This window comes from Cibotium barometz, chromosome 21 (genome assembly GCF_041138505.1).
Source record: "Cibotium barometz isolate CiBa-2024 chromosome 21, ASM4113850v1, whole genome shotgun sequence".
Taxonomy (NCBI): Eukaryota; Viridiplantae; Streptophyta; class Polypodiopsida; order Cyatheales; family Cibotiaceae; genus Cibotium; species Cibotium barometz.
In genome coordinates, this window is record NC_141066.1 from 45,715,143 (window position 1) to 45,725,713 (window position 10,571).

The 10,571-nt window shown below is 53.9% G+C and overlaps 1 protein-coding gene across 1 annotated transcript in view; it reads left to right on the forward strand.

The window, feature by feature from the left end:
* Positions 1-8,627, forward strand: part of LOC147627227 (phosphatidylinositol 3,4,5-trisphosphate 3-phosphatase and protein-tyrosine-phosphatase PTEN2A-like) — a 49,145-nt gene extending 40,518 nt beyond the window's left edge. Inside the window, 3 exon segments of the mRNA XM_086815896.1 lie at positions 7,435-7,504; positions 7,603-7,752; positions 7,754-8,627. Coding sequence (XP_086672022.1) covers positions 7,435-7,504; positions 7,603-7,752; positions 7,754-8,251 — 718 coding nt within the window. The 3' untranslated portion in view covers positions 8,252-8,627.
* Positions 8,628-10,571: the final 1,944 nt, after the last annotated feature.

Here is a 10,571-nt window from a genome sequence, read left to right on the forward strand (position 1 = left end):
TATCCAAGGGCCGGGCCGTTGTCCGTGGCCCAAGCCACCGCACCCCACGTCACCAGCATCTCACCTGGCGAGCCTGCAAAAACCATCCTGAGAGCGCGCTGCCAGACCTGCTGTGCCTGTGGGCAATCCCATAAGCAGTGCCACTGCGACTCCTGTGCATGGCCACACCGAGGGCAGGATGCTGGGTGTCTGCCAAAAGCTAGCCAGGCCCCCACAGCCAGTCCTCTATGTGCTGTGAGCCAGAGAAAAAGCATCACCTTCCGGGGCCGGAAGCTGGCCCAAAGGCGCTGCCAGAAGTCCCTAAGAAAGGTAGGGGAGAGCCCCTGTCGCCGCCAATGCTTGGCCGCCGCCGGGGTACTCGCTATCCTGTGCCTCTGAATCCGCCGCCCCAGCCTCGCTGTGTACTGAAAAAAGGGGATGCCTGGGCTGGTAGGGGCCGAGTAGGGATCTCGCCAAAACCACTCACCTGGATCCCACTAAAGGTGAATAAGAGGCTTGCTGTCCCAAGCCCATAATCTCCAAGAACAGTCCTCCCCTATCGAGGCCGGTGAGGGGTCTACATGCCACTGTCTCTGATGAAAGCCGACCACCCGCACCCTCTGAAAAATACAACCCTGGAGCTCACCCTCTGAAAAATACAACCCTGGAGCTCATCCCAAATCTAGTCGTGTCCTCTGAAGCTGGCCACCCTCTCCCACCTCGAAAGTGAGTGGGGCGACTCTCTCCGTTGTGCCGCAGACCGCTAGAAGGATCTCATGCCGAGTAAAGACGCCCATCCACTGTGGAGGTGGAGGGTCCTGTACTGGGGTCCGCCACTCCCGGGGGATGGCCGCCTCAATGTCCTGTCTCATCAATTCTCTGCCCCTCATCCCACTGAGTCTCCTCTCCTGAGCCTCTAGAGGCAGCTGCTGAAAACATATCCAGTCGTCTAGGGACTGGGCTGGGCCGGAGCTCAACGGGCCCCACGACACGTGAGACCGCGATCCAACCATATGGCCACTGGGAAGTTGAATCAAGGGGTTCCAGATCAATGGCTGCCTGAGGCGCTCCTCATCGGTGCCCGGGGGAGTCTGGAAGAGTGACGGCCTCAGATGCGCCCAGGCCCTCAGAAGGCTAGCTGCAAAACGCTCCTCGAAGCCAAGGCCACTTCCTCTTGATCGCTGCTCTGTAAAGATCCACCTGATGCTGGGGGTCCAGGGGCCGCTAAGAGAAGGAGTGCGGCTGAGCATCCTGGAAACAAGAAACTCCTTCCACGGCTGAGCGCCTGGTAGGAGGCCACGAACCACCAACTTGCCAAGCAAAGCTCAGCTTTGGCAAATAGGATCAACAATGCCCAGGCCGCCTCTCTCCCTCGGCTGAGTGATCACAGCCCATGCCACCTTGGCCCTGGCAGGCCCGCCCGTCGCCACCGGACCAAAGAAAGTTCCTGATGAGCCTCTCCACCTAGCCAATGCACGCCGGAGAGAAGGGCCAACAAGAAGTGATGTACCACATGGTAGCAAGCAGAACCTGGTTGGCCACAACTACTCGGCCAGCCAGAGATAAACGAGCGGTACTCCAATACAGAAGCTTCTTCCGAATGCTCAGAAGAAGGGGGGCTATCTGCTGCTCCGGAGATATGTCAATGCCCACATAGCATCCTAAATAACGCACTGTAGTGCCGGGGGGCAGCCACTGAAAACCATCAACTGGCCTCCAAGTCGGGGGGGGGGGGGCATAGAACTGACCCACAACCCACACGACTTGTGCCAGTTGATCAAAGCGCCTGAAGCTCTGCAAAACCTGTCCATGGCTGAGGCGAAGCGGCGGAGGTTCTCCTCTCCTCCCTGAAGATAGACAGCAGTGTCATCCGCAAACTCCGAGTCTAGGAGCTCCTCCGAGGTGCGGATGGGGAGCTGGAGGCCCCGCAAACCTGTATCCTGTGCCGTCAAAAAAGTGCTCATGGCCTCCGCCACAAAAAGAAAAAGAAAGGGCGCCAAGGGGCACCCCTGCCGCACCGAGCGCGAGAGCTGGAACCTCTCTCCGCGCACGCCCTGAATCAGCACCTGGCTATGAGCCGATGTGTAGAGTGCAGAGACCCCACGGATCCACTGAGGGGGGAAGCCCATCCTCTCCATAGTGCCTTCCAAGAAGGCCCAGTCCACCCGATCATATGCCTTCTTGAAGTCGAGAAGGAGCATTGCCAGATCCTCCTGCCGAAATCTAGCCAAAGCCGTAGCCTCCCAAAAAGAGAAGATGTTATCCAGGATGCTCCTATCCTGGATGAAGCCTGTTTGCGTGGAGTGGATGATGTCCGGAAGGTGAGGCTGAAGCCGCCTGCTGATCGCCTTAGCTAGGACCTTGTAGGCCGTGCCTAGCAAGGTGATCGGTCTCCACTGTCTAATCTCCAGTATGTCTCCTCCCTCTTTGGGGATCAAGTGAATCAACCCCTCTGCCATGCTGTCCGGCATGACTCCCGACTCCATAATCTCCTGGAATGCTAATCTGAAACCCTTATGTAAGAGACCCCAGTACCTTTGGAAGAAAGCCACTGATAGACCGTCCTTTCTTGGGCATTTGCCCCGAGGAAGTGCCTGAAGAGCCTCCTCCAGTTCCGTATCCGAGAAGGGGGAGAGAAGGGAGTGCTGCAAATGGGCCGGCACAACCGGTCTCGTGAAGCTTCAGACTGCCTCCCGAGCCTCTCTCACCTTGTCATCTGCTGGCTCAGCAGAGAGCAGATCCCTGTAAAAATCTGTGGCTATTGCCCGAACCCTGGGGGGATCCACCACAACCTGGCCATCAGCCTGCCGAAGACGCCTGAGACCCTCTCGTCTGAAGCGAGGCCCTGTCGCCTCAAAGAAATCACGAGTCACTCTGTCTCCAGCCTGTGTCCAAAAAGAAGCCTGAGCATGGAATCGGAACTCCACCCTCCTCTCCTCGATGGATCTGATCTCTGTGCGAGCTGACTCCATCTGCTCTGAGATCCAAGGGCTCGTAGGATCCCTCTCCTGGAGTCTCTGAAGGGACGCTAGACTCCTCCGCCGCAAGCTCCTCTCCTGCTCTCTGAAGGCCTCCAGACGGTCCAGGGTAGCCTGCCTGAGCATCCGACTGATCTCCTGCAAGCCCCTGGCAAGATCGCTGGCTGCCGATCCTCTCCTGAACTGCAGCTCCTGCCAGACCTGCTCAACTCTGGTCGCAATCTCGGGCTCCTCTATGAGACAATCTGGAATCCGGACGCTCTGGCCTCGCTCTCCTCTCGTAGGGTCCTCGATCTGGAGAAGCACTGGAAAGTGGTCTGAAAACGAGGAGCCTGCACGTATGCCCACAGTGCCACCTCTATCACAAGCCCACTCATCAATGTAAAACCTGTCGATGTGGGAAAGGTTAACTCCTGTGGCCCGTCTATCCGAGCGCGAGAAAGATAAACTCCCCTGAAACCTGCCTAACTCCGGGAGAGTCCACGGATCCTGGCCTCTCACTTGTAGCACTAGTTCCTCCCAGGCAGCGAGCTCCGGCCCATGAATGGTCTCCTGGCTGCCCCCCATCCTGTCCTCTGCATCCTCTAGCATGTTGCAATCCCCCCCTAGGCACCAGTGGTCTGCCAAGGGGAGGGACTGCTTAATGGTGCTCCAGAACTCGGCTCTCCCGGTCGCCCCATTAGGGGCGTAGAAGTTGAGGAAGCCAATGCGGTCTTCCCCAACCCGAAGGATGATCCACTGCGCTCGACCCTGGACCAGAGTGCCAGAGTCCACAACCTCGGATAGAAGCTGCTCGCTGACTGAGATGCATACTCCACCCTGGTTCCCCTGGGAGCCATATGCCGGTGACCAAAAAGTGTGACTCCTGCCTGGCAAGATCTTCCCGCAGGTGCGGGTACGCCCGGCAGAAAGGTGGTGCTCCTGGATGAAGAGGATATCTATGGGTCCTCCAACGAGAGCCCTCTGGATCTCCTGGCGAAGTCTGTCCCGACCAATGTAGCAGCGATGTCCACCGAGACCCTGGATGTTCCATGAGAGTCCTCATGGATGAGCTATGGCAAGTGAATCAGCCGCCACTGGCTCACCCCTCTCAGCCGGCCCGGATGATCTGCCCTCCACTCTGTGAGTCTTGGGCGCCGGCTTGGAGGGAGAATAGTCACTGTCTGTCCAGGTGCGGAGTCTCTCCAAAAAGAGGGTGACCTGTCTCTGTGTCCAGCCCCACTCCGCCTTCGCCCTGTCCAGGGCATAGGCGTGAGACCAATCCTCTGCATATATGTATCTAAAGGTAGGCTGCACCCTCGGGGCGGCATGGAGGAGAATCAGTAGCACCGCCTCAACTGAGTTGTGGACCGGGTCCGCCCGCCAATCTCCTATACCAAACAAGCTCATGCGGGCTGAGTGTAATCGGGTCTGCAATAGGTCCGTGAGCCCCAAGTCACTGAAGTGGTGAGAAAACTCCAGTATCTGATCACGCAAAACTTCCTCTACAGAGTTGCAATCCCATGCTGTGTCTGGGGCAACACTGAGAGGAAAGGAGAAGGCCACCATGCTACTCACCACTGAAGGAGAACGGGAGGGATCGCAAACCACGCAAACTCGCAAGGGCGCGACTAGCGTCTCGAACGGGCCAGCATCCAGCTGGAGGCACCTGAAAAAACCGTAATCCACTGGGAGCCCCATCACTCGCGGGGGCCCCCCAGGGGAGGCTGGGGAGAACTCTGTGGGGCGGGCGAAGCTAGGATCGCCATCTCCACCGGCCCGGAGTGGCGGTGGAACAGCCGCTGGACAGAACTCTGCGCTGCCCCGGGGCAGTGGGTGGTCTGGCGAAGTATCCTGGAGAGGCCGAGGGAGGGATGGGGGCTCGCGGAGAGGAGGGGGGAGAGCGAGGAGAGGGTGGAGAGGCATCTGCCAGAGGATAGGTGTCAGGGGGGGCCGCCGGGGGAGGCGGGAGGGGGGGGGGGCTGGAGGGGGGGGGGAGAGGGGGGGGTGGAAGGAGTGCCCTCCGGGTGAGGGGAAGAGGAGCCGGGGGTCGCAGAGTGCGGCCCGGGATCCTCAGGAATCTGCTCCATGGAGGGGGCGGGACCCCCCGCGGGGGAGGCGGGAGCGGGGTCTCCACGTGGGAGGCTCCACCGGCGGCCTCAACGGGCACTGAGTCTGAATCCTCGTCCATCGGGGTGGGTCCTGCTGGCTGCCTATCCCTGACTGGAGCATAAGTGCGGGTAGGTGCCTGGACGCCAGCCGGAGTCGCTTGTCCGCCAGCTTGTGCTGCTTGCTGGCGTCTGCGACGGTCCCTGCGGGCCGGGCGTTTCCGCCGGCGAACCTCCTGCCATCCGCCAGCCTCCTGGGTCTGCGCGGCATCCTCCGCCGGGGCCTGCTCGTCAAATGATGGCGCCTGCTGAGGCGAGCCAGGGATGTCCGGTCTCTGAGGTGAATGGCCACCCCTCGGGTCTCCTGCAGGGGTCCAGAGGCGGCATAGCGTGAAGGGTGAACCCCCTTGCGGGGACAGGCGCGTGCGAGATGGCCCATCTCCCGACAGGTGTAGCACTGGCCGGGGAGGCCCGAATACTCCACGCGCTGTATCAGATGTCCTCCAGAAAGACAAGGGAGGAGGATTGTCTTCGGGAGGGACTCCGGTGACGGAACCACAACACGAATGGCTGGGAGTCCTGCTGCCCGAGCTATCACTGAAGCCGCTGTTTGAGGTGTCTCCACCACCTGCCCGAACGCCTTGCCAATGGATGACAAGAGGGGCAAGTACTCCCTACGGAGTCCAAGAAAGCAGATAGTGACGGGGAAACCTGTCGCGCCTGCTAGCGGGTCAGAAGCGGGGTCGAAACCGTGAGTCCATCGCGCCAGGAACGCCCGGGATGAGTGGAGGGCAATGGGGCTCCGAGCCAGCACCATCTGAGCTGCCTGGGGGGACTCGAAATCCACCTGGTAGTAGCCACGTCCTAAAGAATCTACGCTGACGATCTTGGCAGGCACGCCAACAAGGCTGCCTTGCAGAAGGTCGCGAAGCTCTCTCCGCATCGGACGGCTACCCACTATCTTGCAGACCAAGGAGGAGGCCTCAAGAGCGGATACTGTGGAAACAAACAACTGATGATCTTCAGCTGTGAACTCCAGACGGAGACTGGAATCGGCAGGGGTAGTCGGAGCGGCTTCCATGGAGTCCTCCAGAGGGAAAAGGCCAGAAACCGGGGTCACCAACGGGAGGGACACAGCCCTGCGAGGAAAAGGAGAGGCGGAGGGTTACAGGCTAGCGGGGGCGGGGCGGGGGGGGGGGGGGGGGGCCTGAGGCGGGGGAGCTAGCGGTGGGGGGAGGGGCGAGGCGGAAGTGGAGGAGAGGGAGAAGGCGGGGGGGAAGAGCCGCGCAGCGGCGGAGAAGGCGGAGGGGGTAGAGATGGTGGGCGAGTTTGCTCGGCATCTCCGGAGCTCTGACAGAAACTCAGTACACAGACCTTTGTATGAATGTATTCTGTGTGCGCACGTGGGGTGTGTGTGTGTGTGTGGGAGCATATATTGATACCAAGTTCTACACCCACCATTGGACACTGATGACGTTAGTTGGGATGTCATAGTATCTAGTCCATACTATGCATGATGGAGTTGCTGGTTTATTGACTACCATGAGGTTATAAATTTCACTCTCTTATAAGGTGAATTTGGGCATATTCTTGGATTCATCTAGGTGTATATACATGTCCAATCCTTTATGGGCTCACGTTCGGTACAAAAATTGTGTTGAGGGGTACCATGAAAAAAAAGAAAAAGAAAGAAACAAAAAGACAAGAAAAGAAAAAAGAGGAGAGTCGAAGAACGCAAAATGAAAAGTGTCAAAGAAAGTAGAGTGCTGTAGTTTTCACGGGAAGAAGCTTCTATGTGGGCCCACCTTTTGCCCCATGTGCTTTGCATATAATACACATCGGCGTTGTTCTTTCACTAATCTGCATTGAGCCTCATCGTCGACAACCCTCTAGGTACAATTTTGGATGGGTGGACCATGGTGGGCACAAGCTTGGCCCATGACACAACCCATCGTCTGGACCTTCCTCAAATCAGCAGAAACCTTCCGTGACCTCATCTTGGACCACACCCCCCATTTGATCCACACTGCCTCTATCCCAAGTACTCAACAACCCCGAATCCCTCGATCCATAGAGGCCTCCAAGCTCCATTGCAGCTGTGGCCCGAGCCATGTGCACAGGAGGGAGGCGGGGGCAGTGTGGAGGAGGAAGGGGAGAGAGGTAGAGGGCAGGTGCGCAGATGGGGGGAAGCTCCAGCTCGATGTTACTTGATTGCCCGCTCCAAAATGAAGCCTTCTATTTTATAGCCCATTAGGCTAAATTAACCAAGGATCAATAAGCATGTGTGAACAAGCATGCATAGAAGCTTCTTTCAATCAGTACGTGTGATTGTGAATTGATTGTTCAGTTTCAGTTTTATTTCTACTTCTAATTGACTGTGCGTGTAACAGTTGGCTTAACACGAATATGATGGAGAACAGAACTATGCTAAGTCCTGCTGATCTGGATGGTTTTGAGAAGGTAGCTTTTATGCAACGGCTTACACTGTTAAGTGTGACAGTTTTGCTTGTTTAGTACTTGCTTTATGCTATTAAGAGTGCTTGTTTTGTTAATTGCAGAGAAGGCTACCATCCCCAGGTTTTCAAGTGGAGATCGTTATATTGGAGCGTGATGTTTCTTTGAATACTAAAGTAAACAGAGAGTCTCCAGCGAATTCAGTACCACCAGCAAAGAATGACACTCCTCTAGTTAGTTCGGGAACATCAGGAAAACATCTCTAAAACAGCTGGAGGGAGCGAGCCAGGCATAGAGGAGAAAGATGATGTATTTTCTGATACTGAAAGCGAAGGTAGTGTAAGAAAACACAGTGGTGGCGGCGAGAATATTCTATCAAGTCAAGCTTTAGAGGGAGTGAGACACTCTCAAAGAGCTAATGAGGAACACATCGCACCTGCAAATCCAAGCATTGGTGGAGGTTCGGGATTGCCAAATGCAGTCGAGAGAGCAAGGGTTGTGCAAACGATTACCATAGATACTTCATCTCCGGAGGCTGCAGGTGGTACTGATCAGCACCTTAAAGACAGCTCCTCTGTGCAAAGCTCGAGGATTGAAGCTCATGAACCGTCCTTGTCAGCTGATCAGAATGTAAGTAAGACAGACACACGACTTCCACCTAGTGACTTCAAAGCAATAGCTGCAGCAAGCGCAGCAGATGCCTCTGTGTTTACATTTGGTGATGAGGAGGATTATGAAAGTGAAGATGATTAATGGTGGCTCAAGTTAAGAGAACTGGCATGGGGATTGTTACCCTTGTTTGTGCAAGAAATTGGGGTTTCTTGAAGGAGGATGATTCTCTTTTCAGAGAAAATAGGTGTTGTGGATTGTGGTGATATAGTCGTTCAATAAATAATACCTCACCAGGTGGAATGGTTGGCCTTCTGTAAATGTTTTACAAGAAGTTCGAACCTGAAGTCACGATGAAAACTGTGCAGCCGTGTGTAAATCCATGTATGTGTCCTCCTCAGTAAGCACTAAGTTAAGTCCACGCACTCTGGACTCTTTTGAAACCCAGTGAGCAACTTCCACTTGGGTGCTGAGGAGAGCATTAGCATTGCTTGGTTTAAATCAGCTATTTTTGTATAAACTAGTTTTGTTGATTGAAGCTATCTTGCTAAGTTTTATGTTAAATTAACAGTTAAGAGGGCTGAAGTGGTAGATAGGGATTTGTGGAGTCTATTTTTAGAAGAAAAATAACTCCAACTACAAGTCAGGCAGCCATTTTAAAGCCCTAAATAACATGATAAACATCACTTAATGCTTTTTCAGTCTGATGGCAACCCTGACATGCTAGTGTCTATAAACTGCCCCATTTTATCAACTGTTATTTTTTCTTTATGTGATTGTAATCTTTGCAAAAATTTTCAGTCTTTTCCTTGTTTTTGTGTGGTTAGTTATATTCTGAGTCTCGAAAGTGGTATATGTTCCAATCTTATGAAGGTGTATATATTTCTGTTTGTAAAAAGGAAGTACTAGTTGGCAAACCAACCTAGATCGTGATTTGCAAATATCTACTTGTTGGGTAAAGTAGGAAGCCTGCGAGGATAAAAAGTCATGTTGCAAGGAAAAACTTGAGTAACGTAGGAAGCCTGCAAGGATAAAAAGCCATGTGGCAAGGAAAAAAGCAAAGACAGTAATCTGAAATAGCGCTTGCTCAAGCTCTCCCCTGTGCTGGCCTGCACACTAAGACCTTAATCTCGTTTGTTCTGGCCCTCCATCTTTTCACGGAGACCCTAATTCCGCATGTTGCCAGTGCCTTATCGAAACTTAAGTTTCGCCATATCGGTGAGCATCACAATCCTAGCATTGCAAGCATGCCTTTTTATGATGTTTGCCCATGCTTGTTTATAATTTCGAGTTGCCAAGGGCATGCATGTGGTATTGCTGGAAGAAAGCAAGGGTACCTTGGAAGCCCGTGTGATGAGTCCCCATCTCCTTCAATGATTGACTTGCTTAGAAGTTTTCAGAACATTTGTCTTTCATCCTCAGGCGCTCCTGCTTCCTCCTTCAATTTCTCTAGCACAGCTTGCTGTTGTGACACACGGGGATCACAGCCCGGAAGCTGCCTCCCCATGCATTCACCAAGGATTGAAGGGGGCAGCTGTGGTGTTTCGCCTTATTTATTTGTCAAAGGCATAGAGGGGGTGAACTGGCCGTCGTGTGCAAAGTCGGTGCAAGGCGAATTGGTTGTTGGATGCACCGGAGGGAGGGTCGGTAGGAGTCAAGGAGTATGGAATAGATGTTCGGTGCAGCGGCGGGAGGTTTTTTTTGGAGCAACCTGTTTGTCATCCCATGAAAGAAAGAGGTGGCCCACAACTGTTTGTGATCCTTATGATTGCAACTAATGACTTTGAACAAGGCAAAAAGTCACTACAACCAGCTTTGCCAAGTCTTCATCTTCGAGGCTGTTGCACACTTCCATATGGAGACATGTTATTCGAACATGTCTTCAAGTTTTGTGCCAATAGAGTGACAATCAACCTAGTCATGGAAGCATCACCCACCTCGATCAGCCTCAACTTGTTAAGCGATCGAGGACTTATTCATACAGTCCCCCTTAATGCCATTACAAGGCTCCAAGCCAAGACGAGGGCAATTGGGAAGGAAACATCCAAAGCAGTAAGGTCTAGCTTCAACTTCGAAGCTAGTAGCCAAAGAGCTTGAGGTGCGACCTCCAATGGTTGCACATAGCCCTTGAAAAGACTTCAAGATCGGATCCCAAGGTCCAAAAGAAGAAAATATCGAAGAGTATGCAGAAACGTAATGCACGATCAGGTGTCAATGACAATGATGTCGTGAACATTGAAAGTGATTTTGATGAGAGCTCTGAAGCAACCTCCCTTATGGAGATAACGAGTGACCTCCCGCTCAAATCCGCTCTTCCCAAAGAACATAAGCCACTTGACTTCAAAAACCTTCTGAAAAACTCAAGGAGTGTCCCAACCTCGTGTTAAAGGAGAGAATGAGAAGCCTAAGAGCTTGTAAGGAAGCTGCAAGCTGAATTAGAGTCCATCCTTGAGAAAGTGGTCGA